This window comes from Lasioglossum baleicum, chromosome 6 (assembly GCF_051020765.1).
Source record: "Lasioglossum baleicum chromosome 6, iyLasBale1, whole genome shotgun sequence".
Taxonomy (NCBI): Eukaryota; Metazoa; Arthropoda; class Insecta; order Hymenoptera; family Halictidae; genus Lasioglossum; species Lasioglossum baleicum.
In genome coordinates this window covers 2,256,932-2,281,403 of record NC_134934.1, presented here as the reverse complement: position 1 = coordinate 2,281,403, position 24,472 = coordinate 2,256,932, and the positions used below count along the sequence as shown (strand labels likewise).

At 41.3% G+C, this 24,472-nt stretch overlaps 1 protein-coding gene across 1 annotated transcript in view; it reads left to right on the top strand.

Moving 5' to 3' along the window:
• LOC143209360 (uncharacterized) overlaps positions 1–12,470 on the top strand; it is a 78,352-nt gene extending 65,882 nt beyond the window's left edge. Inside the window, exons 14-21 of the mRNA XM_076424859.1 lie at positions 514–807; positions 901–1,042; positions 1,222–1,373; positions 1,462–1,651; positions 1,766–1,925; positions 2,133–2,256; positions 2,338–2,486; positions 2,947–12,470. Of these exons, the coding sequence (XP_076280974.1) occupies positions 514–807; positions 901–1,042; positions 1,222–1,373; positions 1,462–1,651; positions 1,766–1,925; positions 2,133–2,256; positions 2,338–2,486; positions 2,947–3,135 (1,400 nt within the window). The 3' untranslated portion in view covers positions 3,136–12,470. The remainder of the gene's footprint in view (positions 1–513; positions 808–900; positions 1,043–1,221; positions 1,374–1,461; positions 1,652–1,765; positions 1,926–2,132; positions 2,257–2,337; positions 2,487–2,946) is intronic.
• The last annotated feature ends 12,002 nt before the right edge of the window (positions 12,471–24,472 follow it).

Below are 24,472 nucleotides of genomic sequence, written 5' to 3'. Positions count from 1 at the left end.
AGCACGCGCCGAAATGAAAACGCACGGCAAATATCAACGTTTGAGAATATTCATAGATAGCTGATTCAACAATCCTCGCATTTGCTCGTTTCTATTGCCGTCCGTTAAAAAACGATGCGTAACGAGTGAGAAAATATGGAATATACGTGTGCATTATCGAATTGGCTTTGTGGCGTAGCAGGTAATTCTCTATTAAAGAAAGTTAATCTTTTTATTGTTTTTATGAGTCGTACTCCGAAAATAGGTTGCGCTAACGAGTTTTTATCTTGGGAACTATTTTTCCGATCCAGCTGATTCTTTTTTTGTTTCAATCGGCAAAGTTTTGTTTATGATACACAATTTTTTCCATTGAAAAATGAAGCTTTCTAATATCGTAAAAAATTGACAAGAAAATCCAATCTTCCAGGCTATATGTATTTTTGTAAAAATTTAAACGGAACTCTTGTAGATTTGACTTTGATGGGCTTTCACACTGATTGGGGTATCTGATACCTGTTTCTCCGTGTTGCACAGTATGCACCAGCGGGTTTCAATGCGACGGGAACAGATGTATTCCGGTCGACTGGCGATGCGACGGCCACTTGGACTGTGCCGATCACAGCGACGAGATGGGCTGCGTGCATTGCAGTGCTTCTTCCGGTATTGGAGGATCGGTGCACAACACCAAGATCGTGAAAAAGCCGATCCTGGCGAAGAACAATGTCTCGAAATCGCCTTGGCACTGCGGCGAGAAGGCTTGCATCTCGACCACCCATGTTTGCGACGGGGTCATGGACTGTCCATGGGGGCAGGACGAACGCTACTGCTGTAAGAAAAATTCTATGTATATGGCTGAACTCCTTTCATTTCATCAAACGCTAATTACCGATGACTATGACTTTCCTATGCTTGTCGTTTCAGTAAGACTCAGCAAAAGGAACGGAGACATAGCTGAAGGACGACTGGAAGTTTTCCACGCTGAAGTGGGCAAATTTATGCCAGCTTGCATCTCACACTGGGAGCCGAACTCCGCCAAAACAATTTGCGCCAAGCTCGGATACACGTAAGAGAATCAATCTTTCAATTTCCCGAGTTTCTCGACCTAGAATCATCAAACAGACTTGACACCTCCATGAACACCACCATTTTCTTGAATAGCTGATTTTACAGGGGAGACCTCAAGCTCTTCACAAATCTTCAACTTCCACTGTTCGATTTTCAAGGTTTCTATTTTTGTCGCAGGGTGGCAGATTTGTCGAAATTGACGACATACGACACCAACCTCACGAAAAGGGAGACCAACTCTTCCCAGGGGAATCTGCTGAAGGAATTCCAGGAGTGCATCACTGATCAGGAGCCCTATCCCATGGTGGAGCTCACGTGCTCGGAATACGGTAGCATAAACTTAACAATAAAACTGTCGAACGTTAATCTATACTATTAACGTTTTCCCAGCAATTAAAGGTGCCATTAATGATCTAGCTTGCGGACGGAGGAGGTCGGTGTATGGGAATTCGAAGGTCAAGACAAGGATTGTGGGAGGAGTCGAATCTGCGCCAGGCGATTGGCCATTTCTAGCTGCGATTTTGGGCGGGCCTGAGCAGGTCTTCTATTGTGCTGGGGTTCTCATAGCTGACCAATGGATTCTTACCGCGGGTCACTGTGTCGGGAAGTGAGTCACTGTTTGTTAAATCTGTTTATTACAATTACTCTGATGTATGTCCTTCCACTTTTAGAAATGTCTGCCGTTTCGACGTTCTCTTGAATGATTGTTTCTGATGTTTAGTTACAATTACTCTGACGTATCCGGCTGGACGATACAACTGGGGATCACTAGGAGACATTCGCACACTTACCTTGGACAGAAGATGAAGGTGAAGAAAGTTGTGCCCCATCCTAACTACAATCTAGGCATCGCTCATGACAACGATGTGGCTCTGTTCCAGGTAGTTCACCTTCTAATTTTATAGAGTCATAAGTACATAGCGGATTTTACGCATATAACTAAAATAAGTGGCTGTTATTTCATTAGAAGAATTTAGGAATATCGACACATTGCTTGCATCTTGTTAAAACTATCTAAGCTTTCATAATGTATGTGGGTCGAACTAAATGAATGTTGTAAAATCATTGTGAAATGTTACTTTTATCAGCTGGAGAAACGAGTCCAGTTCCACGACGATTTGAGGCCAGTTTGCCTGCCACCAGCTAACAAGCCTCTCGTTCCTGGGACTGTGTGCACAGTGATTGGTTGGGGCAAGAAGAACGACTCTGACAGTATGTATAATAAGAATTCTCCCATTGTTCACAGTTCCTGATTCGATACAGTTTGTTTAAGGATTGTAATGAATCTTACAGCGTCCGAGTACGAGCTAGCGGTAAACGAAGTCCGGGTTCCAGTGCTGAATAGGGAGATGTGCAATTCCTGGCTTGCGTATAAAGAAGTGAACGTGACCGATGGAATGATCTGCGCTGGCTATCCTGATGGTGGGAAGGATGCGTGCCAGGTGAGTTTTTTGAAATTTTAGAGGCCCTCCAATATTTGAGAAGCTGGAAGAAGGATGATAGAGAGTGGTCACTATTTTTTAACCAGCTTAATATTGCTAAAATCTTTAGAATCAATCTTTGCATTCCTGAGAATTTAAAATTCACAGAAACAGTCATGATGTCCTTGTTCTATTAAGATTCGCAGGAATACTGGAGTCCTTAGAGATACAGGAGTCCTTAGAATGTAAGACCTTTGCATTTCCAAGAACTTTAGAATTGATGACCCTTAGAATTCCTAAATACCCACAGAATATAACATGCCCTCTCTGTATTCTCAATTATTCTGACAATGATAACACCGGTCCATTTGGATTCCTAATGTCCTTATTATATTCTTGAAGATTGTCACAAAAATGGTATCCCGCCTTTTAAAATCTAACAATAAGTGCTCTGATACCTGTCAATTTCTTTAATGAACAGGGCGACTCGGGAGGACCCCTGCTCTGCGAAGACGAGAAAGAGAAAGACAAATGGTACGTGGGTGGTATCGTAAGTTGGGGGATAAAATGTGCCCACCCTAAATTGCCAGGGGTCTACGCATATGTGCCGAAATACGTACCGTGGATTCGCACCGTGATGGCGTCAAACACCGACTATGGTATGGGTTAAATAACTGTGAAAAGATATACTGAAACCGAATGGAAGGATTTGAAAAATCGTCTAATCGGTTAACGTAAGACAATAATCTTAACAATAACGTACGCGTGCACCTTGTTAATAAGTTACTATATTGCGAAGAACATGCTCATCGAGCTGTTCCGACGTTTACAATATTAATGACAATACTAATCATCGATGTTCCGTTGATTGTTCCACTGCAGCAAGATACGCGGAGAATGAACTTTCGATGTTTATTTGATAGCCGAGGAGCCGCAATTTTCCTTTCGAGAAAACGCTGTACTTTTTTACTATTCCTACCAAGACTACTCTTGCAACGACAGTGAAGACAATACTTAAAGTAGCCTGACCCAGCGTTTCTCAAACTGTGAGAGTATCGCTCCTACCCAGAAAAAAAGAAGCAGCTCTCAGAAGATATTAGAAGAATTGTCCTGTAAAATGTAGAAGACTTAACAATCTTGAGGGAACGGATCTGTGAATCATATTTTGTTATAAATATTCGGGCGGGCCGCGATGAAATTATTTCAGAAGCTTCGGGAAACGCTGGTGTAGCCTAATGGTCGCTAGAAACGCGATCGATCTCTATCGAGACTAACTTATTTATCTGTTAAAGTCGCTCGAACGAGTGATCGACACTGAACTCGAAAAATCAGCGTCAGCATGAAATAGTTACAACCACTCAGAAAAACACCTAAGTCCCTCAACCGGATATTCAATTTCTATTAATCGAACTGTGAATATTCGTGTAAGACTTTTTTTATTTAAATATGAAGCTGAGGCAACCAAAAATTACCAAATCATAATTCAAAACAATTTGTACACTGCTGAATTTGGTTGTATTTAATCAGTTTAATCAAAGCGGAAAGAATTCACTTGTTCTTGTTAAAAAAATATAAGTGATGGAACTTTTTGGTTCTAAGATAAAAATAATTTGCAAAGTGCAGAATGTTGCGATTTAGAATATTTTTTAAGTCTACCTGCCACCGTACGAAATTTTACGGCTTACTGATGATTTTTGTAGAGTGCGTTCTGTGTCGATCGACTTCCGGAAGTCCTGTCCGTCTTAAGGTAATAAGGAACCTAGTTAAGGGCATGCGAGCAAAGATGAAATAAGAGGAAACATATTAAAAAGCTGTTGCACGAATGCAGGGGCCCGCTAGTCGGATAAAACCCCTCGGACAACGAGCCCTTGCCGCCATTTTGTAGAAAGTCCGTTTTCACGCGAACGCGTACAACAAAATAAAAACAAAAAAATATATATATGAAAAAACCGTGCGTACCTTTGGTAGTAAGAGTCGTGAAACTAACGAAAACTACACACGTACGTGGGTTTTGCGAACAAAACGAAAATTTCGCATGAGATGCGACAAAAAACATTTTTGTATCGCCGCGCCGTCGGTTTTAGGGAAAGTGGCGTACTCGTGTCACCAAGTGGCCGAACAATCATGATTCTAAGGGTGTGCGTTCGTCGAATATTTCGGCCCTGATTCGAGAGATTGTGTTTTATGGATTTTATTTGCCATTATTTTATACAGGGTGTGGCCGGACGGGTGGTACAACCGAGCAGGTGGTGATACTACATGTAAAAATAAGTCGAAAAGAAGGAATAACATTTTTTTATGTGACGCTTCGTTTTCGAGAAAATCGAGTTTGAAATGCAGTGAATACACGTGCTATTGCATAGGAATCGTCTGACGCGTCTGACTATGATCAACCAATTCTACTTTGTGCATATACTAAAGCACGCGAACCTGGCGGAACTTCAAACTCGATTTTCTCGAAAACAAAGCATTAAACAAAAAAATGTTATTGCTTTTTTTCGGCTTATTTTTACATGTAGTATCACCCCCTGCTCGGTTGTACCACCCGTTCGGCCACATCCTGTATACTACATTCAAATTAATTTAATTACAGTAAATTTTGAAGTTTCTTCAAAGCTGTGGTTTCAAATGAGACACTTTGCTACAAGTAAAAGACAAGTCAAATAATTTATAAATGAAACATAGTATAAACCATCTAAATTGCAGTATTGAAATTTTTATTTGAACTTTTCAGTTACTACGTGAGTAATTGGACCGCGGGTCTTTATGCACTTGTAGTATCTGCGAACGTATAAAATAAAAGAAAAATATATGAATAAAAGATAATATTTTGTTTCTAAGATTCTAGTTCATAAGTTTTTCCCTCGTTCCAATTTTCACAAGATAAGCTGTCAAAATTGGAATTTGTGTGCATATACGCCCGCAGTGTGATTATAAAAAATACATTTTCACTGTTTCGTCCCTCCATTTGAAATAGCGAATGTGGTAAAAGTATCTGAAAATTTTGTACGAGGTATACGATCGCACACCCAGCATACATAGATGAAATGTGCATTTAATGCATCTGATGTATTTGTGTACTAATTATAGAAGTCTCTGTTAAGCCTAGACTTAAGAGTTTACAATGTCAAGCGTAACTGAGGTGTAATTAAGATCAGTGTTTCTTAATGTAATCGTAATTCTATGTCTAGTGTTGCGTGTACTAATTGTATACTGATATGAGGCGCTCTGCGCGTGTATTTGTAAGCAGAGAAACATATATAAACATATACTGCGACAATAGTTAATCATAGCTAGGTAATTTATTAACGGAGCTGAGCAATCATTATCTTCCTCTCTTAAAAACGCGCCATCTGTAGAAAAAAATCATTTCCAGTTCATTTAAAAAATAAATTTCCATTACAGGAAGTTCTCGATTTACGCGGATTCGATTTACCCGGTTTCTTCGAAGCAAATCAGACAACCAAGTGAAATTCGTTTTTTGATTGCTAGAACGGGAGCTTTGTCGCTACATATGTGACAGAAGCGAAGAGTAATGTTTGCTTGTGTACAGCGTAGGCATTCAGCTATTTATGAGAGAGAAATTATCCGAAACATAGTTGGTTTATTTGAATTTTTTTAATAACCTTTCAGCGGTGGCTCTCAGGCACTATTCGACTTACGCGGTTTTTCGACTTACACGGGAAGCGCTGGAACGAATTAACCGCGTAAGTCGAGGACTCACTGTATTTGATTAGTAGTGTTTTATAGTCTCGCGAATTAGAACTTCAGAATCGAAGAAATATTTTAAACTGAAAAAATTTATACTGAAAAATCTTTCACCTGTGTATCAATTACATTAAGAACTGCTCAGCTTCTAGGAGAGTTAAAGATACACGTATTAACAACATACTAGTCGTGCGTTCGCGTCCCGATTACTTTTACTTTCAACAAATAGCAGAGATAAAAGTACTCGAGGCACGAAAACAGCGTTAATCAAGTAAGATTAACGTTCCGCTTGTAGTTTCTTGTTAGCGCACTGTGAACCTAGCTTAGGATTAGATAGAAGAACATGTTGACTGAATTCTAGGGACAATATTCTGCACCAGCACTTTTTTGATCCGCACAGAAATGGTAATAGTTTTTAAATCGAGTATACTTTGTACGATGTATATTGTTTATGAGAACTAGGAGCCTTACTAATTGACTTAGACTTTTTCTAAGACGTGTAAGAATAGCGGTATTGTTGGTCCAGACAATAATCTTTGTATTCTTCTTTGATTTCTCCCCCTCCATCGACGCCATCTTTCTACGAGAAATATTTTCGTCGCTTCCACAATCAGATTGTCTTGATATTTTTCGACAAGAAATTTCTCATCGTAGACAAATTTTCTTTTTCCAACAAAAAACTTCTTTTCTTCCGAAGATATTTTCCACGAAGCTTCTAATCTCCCACAATTAATTTCTTCATTGAAGAGAACGCTTCTCCACGAACGTCTTCCTTAGTATCCAGACAACAGATAGTTGTAATCAAGGCGTAATGTAACTAATAATAACCGACAATACTGTGTGACAAGACAATAAATAATTTTAGGCAAATGTTCCAGAACGGACAATAAAGTAGCGCGTAAGGCTAGGGTTAATCGATTAGGCGTAAGTGCAGATTGCATGTGATTGTTACATAGTTTCTCGTGTAATGGATGCTATCGTCGTCTACTAGGATCATTATGTAAGCATAAATTCAGAGTATAACGCATCGGAAACGTCTTCTTCGGCCAAGAGAATTCGCCCACGTTGTTACAAACATCTAGATTCTCATTTCTGTAATTCAGTGGACAGGAAGTGACGGATGACGAGTGCAAGCTTCTGCGATTGAACGTAGTTCGATCGACGCGAATATTTTCGTAGGTTCGGTTAGGTCAAGGGAAAATAGCGAAGTGTGTAAAATGGAGGGTCTCGGCGAGGGAGAAAGCCAAAATCGGACAATCAGGAAAGTTAGAACGATTTTTCGACGAACGATATTTTTCTAATCGCACCCGACTTCTGGCAATAATTTCTAGCGTTCCAGCTAGTTTTCCACCCAAGTGGAAAAGCTTTAGGCCCCAAATTTCGTTCGAGAGCTCACAGTTTTCCTCGCAACCGCTTCCGAACGCAGATTCTCTTGAAACAATGTGATGATCGAGCCGGTGGTTTCTACGTAAGATTTCGTCGAGTTACATGAAATATACGTATTACAATATAAAGATAAGTAGATGCAACGAGGACAGTAGAATTAACCGAAGACGATCCCTATATTTTGCAGAATTGTTGTAGTTCCTTTCGCGGTGTCAAGGATTCGCGTTTCTTTTCCACACGTCTCGCGCGATAGACTTTTCTATATTTTTTTACACGACGATTAGGGAACGTGGATAGATACGCTGCAAAAGCAAAAAGGAAATCCTTAGTTGGTGAGATGATTTTAAGGGGTTTTTTACGCGAGCATGTCACGAGTCAATAATCGTAGTCAATTTAGGAGTAGGGGAGGTCCCGTGTAGGCTCGAGGGCTGTAAAGTTTGTACATGTAAGTCCGTGGAACCATCGAGTTCTCTCTACATATTTCTACATATTTTACTACTTTTAATTCGAGAAAAGTTTTATTATTAGCGCAGAAACTTGATCTCTTTTAGTCTGAAATCCTGGTTTTGCCAATTCCAGTTGTCATTTTTGTATCATTTTATTTTTCAAATTTAAGATGTTTACGAATATTAACCAGTCGATTTTATTCCTTTGGAAGTGTTTCTACACTTTAAACATTCACTTCTTCATTTAACTCGAGGGTGACGCGAAAAGCTGCGCACAATACAAAATGGTGTCCCTGAGGAAGGTTCTTCTTCTCGGAAGATACTACGAAACTGCATAACTACTCCTGTGAAGTCAATGTTGATTAGCGAGATAATAAGCATCGTGTATCCATTAAAAACTATCCGTAAGAACGTTACTCTAAGTTGTTTAATATAGCCTGTAAGTAACATAAATGCAGCGGTACCCCGCTGTGGAAAGATCTATCCATGAATTTCTTAACGAGATTCGAGATCGGAGTACGAAGAGGGAAACAGAATTGAAGAGATGTTATAAAATCGAACAGTGCAGATGGATAGAGAAATAATTAAGAGCTGCTAGACTATTATTAACTAATGGATCTGTAACGAAACGTTGCCAGAACATCTATACAATCTCCACTGAGCTTGAAGAATCAATTATTTATCGTGTTGACGAAATTGTACGTCAATTCAGAGTTTAACAGTTTAGTCGAAGTATTTTATCAGAGATAATGATAAACGATCTAGAGGTACGTGCTCTGCGGTCTTTTTTCAAATTATAATATTTACTACACATTCGATTCACTCCAATTTGTCTTTGATTGAAATAGATCAAATCTACACGACCTGAATAAAAACATTCTCGATTTTTTATTATCAACTAAAAATTATTTAATTTTCAAAGATCGAATCGCACGGACAGATTTCTCAAAAGTTTCTAAAATGATTTTCTACTTTTCCTTGGAAAATTCGATCAAGATAGTACGACATGTCTCAAGTCGCGGTTCTACGATCACTAGATAATTAAATAATACCAGATGAATGTGCACGCGCATGATTCGTCGAGTGCCGACGACGCATTTATACGCTACGTGTTTCGCTCCGCGTTCTATTCAGCCATTTCCGGTGACCTAAATATAAAAAGGTAAAATCAATTTCGAAAGAGCGGAAGATCTTTCTCTAAGTGTAGAATCAGGCGAATAAAACGTGGAGAACTTCAATGTGATTGCTTGCTGTGCCCGGCACAAATCCTATTCGTACAATCAGTGGTCGAGATACTATCTACATGTGTATATACATATGAAAAAGGAAGAAGACGTTTGCAAGACGTTTCGCTAAATTAATACGAAGTGATCCTGAACACCTTCGGTGTTCTCGGTGAATAGTCTGTATATCGAGTAAGCCGATGTTTGTATGTTGTATATGTTGCGTATATGCACACACAGTTACACCTACACTAACATACATATATACATATAAACATATATATATTTATGATACGCGTAAATTGCAAACATAGATTAACGTTCGCTATAAACTGTAGGCACGTTCTGAAGACGTTCTGTGTCGCTGTGATTGGTATATAGACTCTAGGCAATGTTACACCGTTAGACACGTAATTAATGTTAATCAAAGATGAGGACAGTCATTGCTGTCGATAGCCAGAACCTCGTATCTCTTCGTTTCGTCGGTGGTTCGAGTTAAGTGCGTAATTATTTTTGGTTCGTTTCACACCTTTTTAGGGACATAATCATGGCGATTTTTAAGGATTGCTCTTTCGAGCGAAAAAAAACTTGGTCGGTTTCAAAATGTTGGAGTGAGTGCTGAGAAGGGAAAAAAAAAGGTTTGATGACGACTAGGCCATTGGAAGACCAGAGTGCTTAATAAATTAGGGTATTGACTGATTAGCAGGCTACGGATTTCTGTGGAAAATAAAAATTGTCTAACTCGATTGTAAGAAATGAAAGATTTTTCATTCGACCATGTTTGCCGTGAATGCATAAAATCCGCAATTCAGTGGTTAGTCAGTGAGATCTTTGAAGATTCGGACGTTGATGGATTAGGATATTGCAGTGGGAGAGTGTGAAACATTTATTCATTGAAATTGTTAGGGAACGGAGTGAATAAGCTGTTGGAAGGTTAAAGTGAAACGTTCAAGAATTGGAAGAATAAGAAATTGTACCAACGAATTAAAACGTTGCAGTATTGACTTACAATTAGTAATTGTTAGAGTCACTGGAATGTTACAAAATTGGTGTATTGATATTATAGAATACTAAATTCATGGAGTTCCAGGAACGATGATGATTAATTCGAGGTGTTGGAAGGTTGATGTTCAGTGTTGTTGGAATTATGAGATATCTGTGTTAGAAAAATGCAAATTAAGATAAATCATCGATGTAATCCGAATGAATAGTTGATGGTAATAATTGAACACTTCTCAGCAAAGGACTGCGAACGTCTGAAAAGAAAAGATTTCTAATTCGTTAGCGATTCCATTGAACTCATGGTCAATTAAGAAAACACTGCTTTCGTGCTTAAGAAGCTTGGACAAGTTACGTTCCGGTAATGATTCTTCTGCGCGAACAAAGCTGATAGATCTGGCGTATAGCGAGGGATAGCGATGTTGCTTTGAAGTCAATTAATTGTCCGGAAGATTAGCGATTAAGCGAAACCAGATCATTCTAACCGAAACCTTCGATAGCTTGCACCGTTAACCATTATTACGTTAGATCCTTGAATTTTGTCGATGCTCGAAGCATTGTTCCGAGTAACTGGCGACTGTTTAACAAAAGATTGACTTCAAGACGACGCAGTAGTTTTCGACGCTTGCACTGCCTTAGATTGAGCTATTTACGTTATGAAGCGTGTTGGGATAATCGTGGTTCTACTGCACATCAAATTGAGAATGTGAGTTGTCAATTGAGAATGAAAACGAGTGAATTTTCAATGGAGAAGCGTATGAGGGTCAACTATCACGAGATACCTAATAAAGAGAGAAAGAGTGAGCGAATCAGCGAGTGAATGAGTGAGAGGACGAGAAAAGCGGAGAAAAAAATATTCTATGTATATGATAGTAGGTGACGAGGAGGAGTATAATTTAAAACGAACTTGCTCTTGCTGGCCGAGAGTTGTAGCGTGTCGATTAGCAGTATATCTAAATAAATATAAAAGTATATCTACCTGCGCGGTCTGTCGCAACAAAACAAACAAAGAGAGGAAGAGAGGAAAAGAAAGAGAGAGAGAGAGAGTAAAAAAATTTATGGAGTTGAGACTGTGTAGCGTGGGTTGCGCGATAATTTATATTAGGAACGAGCATTTCGCCGTGTGACGTTCCCTTTTCGAGCATAAATCCTCGAATAAATTTTCTCGTAATAATGTTGTGAGTAAGAAATTTCGATATCGATTTCGGAGACCTGTTCAACCTGTTAATCGACAATTTATAGTCTCGCAGGTTGACATCTTGCTAAATAAATTTGCTATCACCTTCATGCTTTTGTTTCGATCGTACAAAATAATAACCAGCGAAAAACTAAAATTGCTTGTGTTCCTTAAAAAATACATCACCAATAATAATGCACTTATATTTATTTTGGAGGATATTTTAGTTGCTCTAGTTGAGGTAAATTATACGTTCAAGTAAAGTGAACGTTTTGAGAAAAATTTCAAAATGTTGCTATCCAAAGAAAGATATTAGAAGCACCATGACAATTTTAACAATATATATATATAATACATCATGTACAATGACCAAGTCGAATGAAATGTGTGTAATTTCGTTTGCACCGTTGAAGTACAGAATTGGCGAAGAAAATAAGTAAACAGAAAAGAAAGCATTATTCTTGGAGAAAATTTATGAGTAGACGCACTTTCTCTAATTATCAGGTTGAAGAGTCTCCGCGTTAAGTTTGACTGTGTTGTAATCGATCTTCATCGTTGTACATCGTGTAAGCTTATACGGTTGATCTGTATCTCGGTTCGAGTACGTTGAAGTGACGAGTCCGTTGGGGAAATATATTTTTGCAGATTGAACATTTAGGGAAAACGAAACAATAAAGTACAAAGACACACGCGAACCAGGTGGCAATAACGGGAGGATCTCGTGGCGAGACATATCCGGACATATCGTAGAGAGAACGAAGCGGGTACACAGACTTGTCATTTTCGAAAGTAAGGGAACATAAGTGATAACCAGTCGCAATCTGCAAAAATAGATTCTCGATGAATAATGTGCGATGCGAGAACTGTGAGTTCGGGGACGAAAGTCAGTTCGGTACAAAGAACTACATTAAGAGATTTAAAAAGAAAAACTGTGGATAAAGATGTATGTGCTAAAAAAAAAAAGATATTAAATGCAAGCAAAAACTATATATGATGAATATTGATATATGATATATTTATGGAAAATTCGTGTTGACAAATAAATTATGTATTAAGAATAAGAAAAGAGTTACTTTCCTAAACCTTGAGAGATGTAAAAGATGATTGAAAGAATTTTATTGGCTCCTGGGCCTCCTGGGCTCCTGGCCTCCTGGCTCTGGCCCTGGCCCCTGTTTTGGCCCTTGACCCTGAGTTTGGCCCCTGACCCCCGGGTATGGCCCAGAAACCAACACCAGAACATCGTCTGAAATTATTTTTTTTTTTAATATTTAAAATTTAATATAATAATAAATATTTTCGTCGGAGAATGTAACATTTGATGATAATCTAGACTCTGAAGCCTCCTTACCATTTCTGGGTTACATCCAACCTTATCGGTCGGAACTAATATTGTGGAACTAATATCGCAGTTGACCGTCAGAACGAGCGAGACGCGCGTAATTTTGCCACTGCTCGAAGGGTAAGTTTCGTTGAGGATATTTCTTAGCTACCGCCAGATGTCCCATCTGTCCCACATGCACTTCTTTTATATTTTCAATGTAAAACGCAGGTTAAAATTAATTTTTACAAAATTAAGATCTACGCCGATTCGATTATTGCATTATTTTTAACTGATTAAAATCATTAATAATTAAAATAAATGTCTATATAGCTCCTGTGCCTTGCAATGAACACAAACAATTTTTAATTCGCATAACAATCCTCAATCTTGTAATATGTATTTGAATAAAGAAGTATACATATTATATTTCTCAAGAGGACATTTCTATAATTTCAATAATTGTGAATTATCGCCTGCCATTATTATAATGATTCATCAAAACACGTTGAAGTTTCGTTGTCAGTTTTCTTTCACCGATTTCCAATCTCCTAATCCAGCATCTCAAGGCTCCGCTTTATATTTCAATCGGATTTTAGCTGGAGTTAACCAAAGCGGAACGTATCAATGTCGCACCGAGTCTTTTAAACTCTGGAGAATGTGAAAAAAGGGGGCAGGACTCGTGTAGGGCTGGTGTCATTCTTCGAAAAACAGAGTATCACTGTAATCTGGGGATGGTGATTCTGATTACACACCGTTTTGCCTTCCTATCCGACCTGACGGTTTAAGGTGGTGGCATAAAGGGTTCCTTTCATCGTAGACTCGTACGCGGAGTCTCTCGTGGGCCAGGATAATGGGCCGAATCTCAGGACGAACGATGCGAGAGATCGGATTTGTCGCGATTCGAAACTTATCCGCGTAAAATCCCCGATCTAGATGAACGTCTTGTGTCATTTTCACTGTGAAGAGACGCGGATAAATTTAAACATACTTGACTGCTTTGCGTGGCATAGGAAACCATCCTGTACAATTATAGCTCGTACGATGATTAACTTTATAACACTAAGCACCTTTATTCTACTTTTTTACTTACTTTGAACCTAATCGAGTTGTTGTTCCAAATTCTTTCCATTCATCGCTTCCAGGTAGAAATGTTTCATTTCTTCTCAATTTGTCGACTTGGAGCTGGAAGCATAATGTGGACAAGGCTATTATCTAGAATCGTTTCTACAACTATTTCTGAGCAGCGTACAAGGATTACCAGTGTGAAACTAGATAATACGCCCCAGCTTTGTTGACAAAGATAAATAGCAATTTAATATCACGACAACAGAGTTAGACTATTTGTACCACGCTTCTGTTGTAACAAAGAGTCATTTTTCAAGTAAACTACATCGTGATATTCTATCAAATATAAAGGAGCTTTCAGGTATTAACTTGTCATTTAAAATCGTAACAATCCTCATGCGGAAGTCCGCGAAATTATTAACTCCTTATATCGCCGATCGATTTTTCGAACAAGATGTCCAGCGATAAAGATCGAGCAGGATCGAAGTCGGAACGCTAGATAAGAAAAAGAAGACTCGCCGATCGAGAAATCGTTACAGGGAGAAAAAGAAAGAGCCGTACGCGGTATCCAAAAACTCGCCGAGGAAACGCGCGGAAACAAGAAGAGAACGTCCGCAGATTTATTCGTGCGGGCTCGGCCGCTTCCCCGAAGCGAGATCGGTGGTTGATTTAGTGTGCAGTAAAGGCGCGGCGGAAAATGCGTCGGAACCGAGAAATAAATGTTCTTAAGGAGCGTGCCAATAAATAACGGTTTATTAACGTACTAATGCCTCACGCGAAATTAACGGGAGTCGAGGCTCGAGCTGGCTCTCTCTCCTTCTCTCTCTCTCTGTCTCTCTTTCACCAGACTTCCCGGAGCTGTGGGCCTGCGGCTTTTGGGGGGCAGGGGCGACGAACCGAGCGAAACAGGGGCCCCGCAAACTCAGAGTCTTAAATGAACCAGCCGCACGCTGCGGTTCTAATTAAAACAAACACGATTATAAGTTTCAACTTGAATTTATAATCGGCGCTCCTCGCGCCCCCGAACCCCGCCTCCTCGCCGCGCGTCTTTTAACGAGTTTGCGCCGACATTCGGTCGCGTTTTTGAAAATGCTTTTCGAGAAAGAAACACCCGCGAAATTTATACCATCTTATTCGCGATAGAAAACCGGACGGAGGAACTTCGCGAGGTGTTCATTTACTCCGAGGAAAATTCCGTACAAATTATTGCACTATATAACAACTTACGGTTAACAAATTAACAAATATGTTATTTTTAAGAAATTAATTCAAGCGTTTAAAGAAACAGATGATGAAGTTGACGATTTAACCATGATGAAAGACGCAGGGGAGCCTCGTTGTATACGTTTAAAGTTTAAACTCAAGGGTTGAGTACATATGGTGCAATCTAAGTTACGTTTCTTTTGGCAGACCGTACAATTGTTAATTAAATCGTATTAGTAGCAAGAGCCAGTACACGGGTGTAGAATTTTATACGTGTCGTCGGGTTTCATCCCCCTTTCGCTTCGAGGTAGCGACAGGGAGCTGTTTATCGGTACGGGGTGCAAGAAATACAGCTGTTAGACGCAATGAAATTGCAGTTATATTCACGTCGACGATAGAGGACTCGCGTAATTGAGTCGTCCTGGCGGTTGACTATCGCGCACACGGATAAATATCTCGCCTAATTGGTCAGCCGGGAGCTTTCTACCCTCGACGATCCTCTCGATCCCTTTTCGCAGCACCATACTGGGTCTAATTGAACGCGAGCGCGTCTCTGTAGACCGTGTATGCGATTGGAACTGCGGAAAAGGTCTTAGATTAGTAAACCGGAGGAAACTGTGTAGGCTGTGGAGAAGTAAAAATGAAGACGTACGCAAGGAACGCAAATCAGTCCCGTCGTGCGCTTAAATTTCAAGTTAGAATGCGGAATTTAATCATTGGATGATAAGGGATTAAGTAAAAGTTATTATTACGCTAAAATTTGACTCAATTACAATTTTTAAAACATAAGGGCAGAAAGATATTGCTGAGGAGTCATTCTGACTGTAAAGATACTACTTTGCAGACATTGTTGCTAAGAAGAGATTTCGAGTCCAGCGGCGAATTATAATATTTTTACGAGATCTAATGGGTGGAGGACGCCGCGCCGCCCGGATATCGACGAGGCTGCTACCGAGGCCAGAAATGATCCTACGATTATGCCGATGTTTAGGCACCCGCTGCGTGATCCGTCTAATCCGGATTTAGTCTCGCGCGCATCCAGCCACGGACCCGGGGTGCAGTTCGCTACGTCCACGTGCATATCTTCCCTTTCAATCTTGTGTCCCGATGAATTTTAGACGAATATATGATACAAATAGCGTGTCACCTTTCTTTTTATGCAGTAGCGAGTCAAACTCGGGCCCTTTCGATCGGGGATTCTCGATTATACTGATCCTCGAGAATAATCTCGAACGGAGCCTGGATACAGATTTTAATCGCCCGACGATCGATCGAGCTTCCGTTCGTTGATCAATTATTTCTAGCTTAACCTTCCCATAAGTTTCGTGACAGAAATTTCCTCGGAAAAATTTATTGAAATTCTGAAATGAATCCTGTGTTACTGTAAATACAGAAAATATTGGACAACCTAATAAATAATGGAGGTAAAATTTACAGATCTCGTTGTTGGAGGGTAAAACAAAAATGAGTTGGTTCCAGGATCTTTTGTACTACTGTCTCCGAGGGATGTACGAGGGATGAAGACCTTCGCATAGTGCACCTCGATATAATTATGGGTGTCACAAAGCCCAGACTGGATTTAAGAGCTATTCACAATAAACATCGAGCCCCGATCGTTCCGGAATCCGTTTTCCACACTTTGCTGTCCGTTATTGTCACTATACCAGCTTGTGATTAGCCTGAGGAACCCTTTGGGCGATCGGCGTCGCAGAAGGCAGCCGGTCCGGTCCGGTCGTCCGCACAGATGCTCGGAACCATCGACATCTTAATTCGGTTTATCCCTCGAGAGCCTCTTAACCCGATTAACGAAATTTTGCGCGGTGCGAAATGAAGTGTCCACACAAAGAGACAGAGAGAGAGAGAGAGTAGGAGAGCGAGCAGCCCCCGACAAAAGCGGCGACGACGTCCGCAAGCAGGACAGGGAAGACGATGCTTAATCCCATGAAATACTCCGACACCCGGCACGGAACGGCGGACTTTTAATTAAGGAATAATTAAAAGGAGCAACTTTCCTTCCGACGATAAATTAATAAACCGTCGCTGTTTGTTCCGCGTCGGTCCGCGCGCGGGCCACGCGATAATAACTTCGTAATTAAAGCGAGCCGCTTTTTATCGTCGGTGACCCCCCTTCCCCCTACTTTGACGAAAATGCTTAAATTAGCAGAGACTCTCTAATCGTCTCGTTTACGTGTTACATTGTATAATAGAATGGCAATGATCGAACGTACATACAAGTTAGAAAGAAGTCAATTTTTAAATTCACAGAGAGCGACAGAAATTATTTTCGACAGTAGAGTGCATTTGGGTTGTCTATAAATAATAAAAGAGTTCACGGACATGTGTGAAGCTACGAATTAATTTGTGCCCCTAATAGATTGAGTCGTCAAGTGCAGTTTCGAGAAAGACAGAGCCTCCTTCGAAGCGTCAATTGGTCGACAGGAGATGGTGCTCGCAATTCGATTTTATCTAATGGCGGCACTCCCGTGCGCGCCAGGGTTAATTGTTTCGACCTCAATGGCCGGCGTAACGAGTTTCGTTACAATACACCTAATTCCCGACATCGAGATAAGGCTGTTATCCGGGATGATCGAGTTTGCCGGGGGCATATACTCGATTACTAGTGAATTGGCGCGATCACTTCATCCAGCCCCGTGCTTTTCGTTTAATACGTGGGGGTGAATCCGCCAGGCGCATATAGGGGACGAAGCCCGCATCCATGGGACCCATGAATTTGCCGAGAGAAACGTCTGTTTTGGAAACACAGAATTATCTGCGCTCATAAATTATTCAACGCGTTTCTCTTTTTTTTCGAAACGAAAACCGAACACTTGTCTTGAGGGTTGTCGTTCGTTTATAGGGGTAGAAATTGGCTGAACAAAACTGCTCCTCGACAAGCATGAAATTATTCATGTTTACGCTGGAATGACGATTACCCTCTGTAACTTGAAATTGAATGAATTACGATTTTAAAATTTCAAGATGAAGAAAATGACGTCAGATTTAAAAAATGCAAATGATAAATGCGTGGTAAAATAATTTAATTCTTTAAAGAAATATATTTTGCAACGCAAACAGAGAAGGGAACTGAACAATTTACAGGAATAGAAGTTTTAACATCGGAATGTTTCAGAGCTGCGAGAAGAAGCTAGACATTTTTAGTCGTCGAACGAAGCTGACAGTTGCGAAAGTGTTTTTAGCGAATCGGAAGCTACGAAAAGTTCTCTAAATTTTTCCATGGTGTCTTCGGAGCGTTCCGAGGAACGTGTAACCGGATTGGATACGGAATATTTCGCAATCCTGAGAAGAGACGGCTGATTACCGTGAGAAGAGCGTGGGTTCGGCCGCGTCATGGAAAAACAATGGAGGCAAACGAGGCGAAACGGCGTCTCCTCGTTTCTCCGTGAAATGGCGGAGCGGAAAATTGCTCCGAAGAAGAAATCATGGCGATTCCACGGTGAAAACGAGGACCGGGAGTGCTCGACTAGACGAACGAATCGTTTGCAATTCACGGAGCCTCGTTAGGCGATTCTTGGGAAAAATCGAGGAGACGATCGTCGAGTACCAATAATGCCCTTAGAAAAGATTAAAAGTTTCAACGAAAGAAAAATAGAAAGACAGAAATCCTCATGGGCAATTTAATAGATTACCGATTACCTGCAACTTTAATACAACATTATTCAATATAACTTTAACATAACAATTTATATGATTTCTTCTTGCCATTCGTATTTACTTTATAATGTGCAATAATCAACTAATATTTAAAAATTACTAATAGTCTTTTTGAATGTTAGTCGTAGCAAAATAGTCATTAGTCAAAACTTTTCGATTAGTTAGTGATAACTAATTAATAATATTAATGTATGTTAATCGCACAATAGTGACTGATGACTAAAGATTGATGACTGATCATCAACTACTAATTAACTAATAATCAATAGCTAACGATTACTCAGAGCTGTGACTAACTCTTTGCCATTTAGTTATCACTAACTAATCAAAAAGTTTTGACTAATGACTATTTTGCTATGACTAACATTCAAAAAAGACTATTAGTCATTTTTTAAATATTAGTTGATTATTGCCCAACTCTGGTGTATAATTCATTTAATATGTTCTTTTTAGTTATTCTCCAAGGTGGGACAGTTCGTTAAGGAAACAGTTGTGCAGTTGTAGAAGGCAGGACGACGATGTCAGGAATTCGAAAGTGGGACAATTTCAGGGTAATAGTATGTTTCCCTTGGCCGGTTTACCGCAAACTGGATGCGGTCGGGCGATAAATTAAGAGCGTATCGATGCACGGGTGCAAGGCAAGGGTCAGCCTTAAAACAAACGTGTAATTTACCAGTGGCTAACCTGCTTTACCGGGGGCCAACCTCCGTAACTATAATACCTCGGAGGGTAATGGGTCGGCAGCGAAGGAGCCCTCGAGGATTATGATGGGTTATACTTTAGTAGGCGGAGTGGACTCCCGTTTAAGCAGTAATTAAGCCTTGCCCCGCCCTCGGTCACGCTTCTTCTGGCCCGCGAAACTGGTCGTGAGAGCCCCGACCCGTAAATTATCAGGAAACCCGAAACTCGAGCGTCGGATCGTCCCTGTCCGCGACTCTAGCCCTCTTTGAACTATGGTACTTCAACATTCCACCAACTTCACCATCATACCCATTTTCGGGAGGAAAATTGCCCGGATACTTATGCAGATCTGAAGATACCGTCGCTGTTAATTATACCTCCGATTAGATCCCTGCACTCTGAACTATTCTAAATTGTAGCTAAAGAGATTAATATATATTCAAGATTATGTTGAATGGATTTTGTTCTTTTTAAAATAGTTTTTGAGTTTAAGCTATTTGGACGATAGAGGGTTAATTATTTCGCACACGAGAAGATCAGTACTGTGACCACACAAGTTCCAAAATGTATATTTTTGGAGCAGAGAGAATCGGTGTTGCCGAGAGGCTGCTCCTCGCGCGTCGAATCGGAGATACGTCGAGTATCGAGGTAGTAGGGGATTAAAAATGGAACGCGTTGCAGAGAAAGGAAATACCGAGCAGTCACCGAGGCCGTGGACGAACCTCGGCTCCCCGAAAGTGTACCACGGGGCCCGCGATTCTGCGCCGCTAATAAAATAATTCATTCAACGCGCAGACCAACAAATTACGCGCGTCAACACAGAGGACGTCGGTCGGAGGCAGAAGAAGCTGAAAGGAGAGAGAGAGAGTCCGGGGACGGGGGTGGCGGTCGGTTCGATCGTATAAATCTCACGTATTCGGCTGCGTGGCACGCCGTGACGGCCTCTAACGATATATTCTGATATAATTAAAACAATAAATAAGATGGCGTCCCACCGCGAGCACCGGGGGTCGAACTCTAGCTACGTTTCTACCTTCCGTCGCAACCCCTCGCCCGTCTTCTCTCTTTTTCTCTCTCCCTCTCTCACTCGAACACTCTCTTTCTCTCCTACTGGCTTTCCAGAAATTACTTTTACGGCTCCGGACCCCCGGCTGACGCCAGCTTCCGGTCCAACTGAAACGTCTTCGGTTTCGTCGCGGTATTCGCTGGCCACCGTGGACTGTCACGATCGTTAACTGACCATGGGCTAACTGGGTTCCGTTAACGGAAGACACACTTTTTATTGTTATGGCGGAATCTCGATGCATCGACTTGCACGTCATTCTTCATTGACACACGTTATTTTCTTCGTTCCTCTTTCAAAATTGCTTTCTACTGCAACGTGTGATACTCCTTCACACTGTGGAAAAATATGGAAAATTTACACTTTTTTTTTATAATATATTACAAAAATCATAAAAATGTCAATAAAAAATATTTGAGTGTTCTGATATTTATAGTAAGTGTAGGAGGTTAATATATCCAGTTTAATATTGAAGTTGAAAATCTGAAATTCTACCTACACATTTTAACCCTTTGCATCGGAGCTATTTCAACTCGAAAATTAAACATTTCTTTCTATCTAGAATGATTCCATTCTATATAATCTTTTTCATTTTATGGATATGAAATTGATATAACACCCCATATAATACTTAAAAGTAATTGATTATAGACACCAACATATTTAATAATCTAAATAATAATTTGAATAATGGTATTGCCGATTGTTTCAAAATCAGAACACACCTGGTTTCCGCATCAGTATCTGGTGTCGAGCTCGCCCGAAAAACTCGGACCATTAAAAAACAGAGGAAAAATTCTCAAAGCAATGGGGAATCGAGGGTACAATACACACCGAGTTTCAACCCCTTGATCCAGCGTTTCCTCCCTCCGGATCTCCTATTATTTTTCCAGTCGTAGCGTCTGGGCGCGCGTCCGCTGGTATGTCTGGCATTTTTGGTGGGCACCATGGTCGACAGCGAAACAGTTGTCTCGTTCCTCGGTCCTCCAATAAAACACGTGACCCTCTCATAACTTGTCTTCGAACATGGTTCTCTCGTTTCCACCGAAATAATCGTTGCACCACGGAACGAATCGTTCGAAAAAATTACGATCGGTGGATCAGGAAATTGGAGGATATTCAAGGAATTCCCAATGACGAGGACGGTTGTGTTGGACGATACTTTACCCGTTCGGCACACGCGACCGTGGAGATTCCTATCTCGGCTTGATAAATTGCTGTCCCTACCCGTGGCCCCCTCTACGTAGCAGCTCCTCTTGATCCGTGTGTTCACTGTGTTCCCTGCGTAGTGTCCCGGCGCCCTCGAGCACCCGGTTTCACCTTAATATTAATTTGCCCCTCCATTGTCCACTTTTATTACTCACATATCTTACCGGTTCTTGGTTTTGTTGCGCTCGTTCCGGCGACTCGGTTTCTCGCTGCTTTGAACGTGGTTCGAAGAGGACCATGGGATAAGAAGCGGGCCCTGTACCCCGTGCTTAGGGGGTAGCATCGTTTTCGAGCCAGGATGAATGGTCATTCGGTGGCGGGGGAGGGACCGTGTCTCCTTCGGGGTGTATTTGGACTCGTTCCTTTCTGTTTAGCTACAACAAACAGTATCTGTTGTATAATGTATCATACAAGTTTCATAAATGTATCAAATACGCAGTCTGCTAATTGTGAACCAGATAAACGACAAATTTATCACTTGTTGTAGGAAGAAAGATCCTGCAATATCAATCTCGAGGACGCGAATAAGAAGTAACAAAATATTACTAAAAAAGGCTCTGATATTAATATACAAAACATGAATAACTAGAAATAGAAATTCTGGACTTTCGAAGACACGAACTGCAAGGAACAATTTTTTCAAAATTTTTTAAGCAACATTAAGAAAGTATGACGAACGACGGACTCGGGAAGTCAGTGTCCCATCATCGTTCCCAGAAAAGCAGCAGCAGCAACGAGCGAATTCCCGCAGGATGGGCCACGAAGAGAGATACAGAGATTATGGGGAAAACGGTGCATCATCGTGGAAGTCCTGCGGAAGAGTGTGGAAGACGGTCGAGCGGCCACGATCGAAACAACGTTTCGCCGAAGGAAATCTGCATCGGCGCGATCCATAAATCACCGGTCTGCGCAAGGCCACCGGGCGCCGAGGCGAGCTGAAGCCGAGAACAGCATCGACAGTTGGGCTACCTGTTGCTGGGTCCCCGAGCGAGTTCGCAATTTTTCATCGCATGCAAAACGGGTGGAAACGGCCGAAGGAGGAAGAATCTCGGCCACGCCCCCGCGCTTCGTCCCGGGCCACGGCTCGATGACAAATTCTTCCGTTCGTGGACAATCGAATCGTGGACAAGCAAATTGCATCGATTGTTGCCTCGGTGTCTCTCGAGTAAACGAGTCAGGTTGTTGCATTGGAAACCGGGGCCCGATGCTGGGAACCACGCCCGCGAGCTGGCACACGATTCTTGAAGACTCGAGAGGATGGTGATCTCTTTCGCGAGAGGCTCCTGGGACTCGTAAACGAAAATCGCAGATCGATTGTCGGCTTGCGAGTTGTGTCGCGTCACGGTGCTATAAGGTAATTAACTCTTTCGTCGGGGCCCTGAAGGGCTGCGACGGTGCACGCCCCTGCGAGTCACAGCCTTGTAATAAGTAGACATTTGTGCGACTATAATGTTCAGCGCATATGCAAAGTAATAGAGGTGCAAATTAACCCCTACTCCTTAAACGTTCCTTCGGCATCCTCAGAATGGTACACCAGGATGGTTTGTGTCCGGCGTATTTTTCATTGAGCAAGTCTTCAAAAAAATCTGAAAAAAAATTTGAGGAATATTTTAAAACCTTCTCAATTGAGATTAGAATTAGAACAAGAGACTTAAGGAGTAGTTTTTAGAGAGCACCTAAGGCCTTCTAAAATCGCTCGGGAGGGTGACTTTAACATCATTAATTATATTCTGATATTTTTTGGATCACCTGTAAAGATGGAAGTCATTGGAGATTTCTTAAACTGCCGACAATTTCTGGCAAGAACAGAGACTTTTCATGCACCATCATGGCAGGATATCTGAATCGTCTCGATATTATCGCGAGACGGTTTAATTAACCATGCGCGAGCGCGGAACGCTGTTATAAGCTCGCAAAAAGCGTCCCGGAAGGTCCGATATGCTGGCTGTCTTTGAAAGCGGCGCCGACAAAAGGTAATACGACGTTATTAGGCTGTACGCGTCACGGTCGTCTGTTTTGCACCCCGTAAGCCAACAGGAGCGCGAAGGTAGTAGGGAGGTGTACACAAGGAAGCTGAAGGGAACTGGAAGAGGGGAGAGTTACGGTGTCCTATGGTGTGCGGCAACGGTGTCCCCGAAGGGTTTTCAGCACGGTGGGCCAACACCACGCCTTGACAAGTATATCGTGGAATTTAATATAGCCGGGTCTGGTCCAAAAGCTAGTCTTGTCGGAGATGGAATACGCGAACGCTGACAATGGCTTTACCAGTCGAATTCTTCTCGAGATGGGGAGGGGTTGCGCGATGGTTCGCGCTTTGTACACCCGGGGACAATGTTATCGTTTCGGTGTTTACGGTGGCTGCGTTGGGGACCACGTTGTTAGGGGTCCTGGACCCGAATCTCCTGAGCGTGGACGACCTTAAAATTTACAGAGATTTTTCGTTTATATTTCATAGAAAAATAATCTTTTGAACGTAACTATGTAGATTATATAATAGAATATGGATGACCCCTGGCCGCACTCAGCTTCTCGCACAATCAAACCACAACTGCCGGTAAACATACACATGTATGTATACCCCGTTCTTGAACTCCGCTCGCTCTTTTGTCTTCGTTCTTCGCTTTTGTAGAAGAATCGGTAACCTCAGGTCTCGAGATACCGACGTATTGAAGTAATGACTGCTTATTTACGTTTATGGCAGAAACACGAAGAATGGTGATAGACGGAAATCGTCGCAAGACTTTCACGTGCATATCTTGTGAACTCTCAAGTTCGACTGTCTACGAATCGCGTGTTATTGCAAGTCGAATGACCGCGTCGCGACATCTCGACAACAACGGTGTCTTGAAGCACA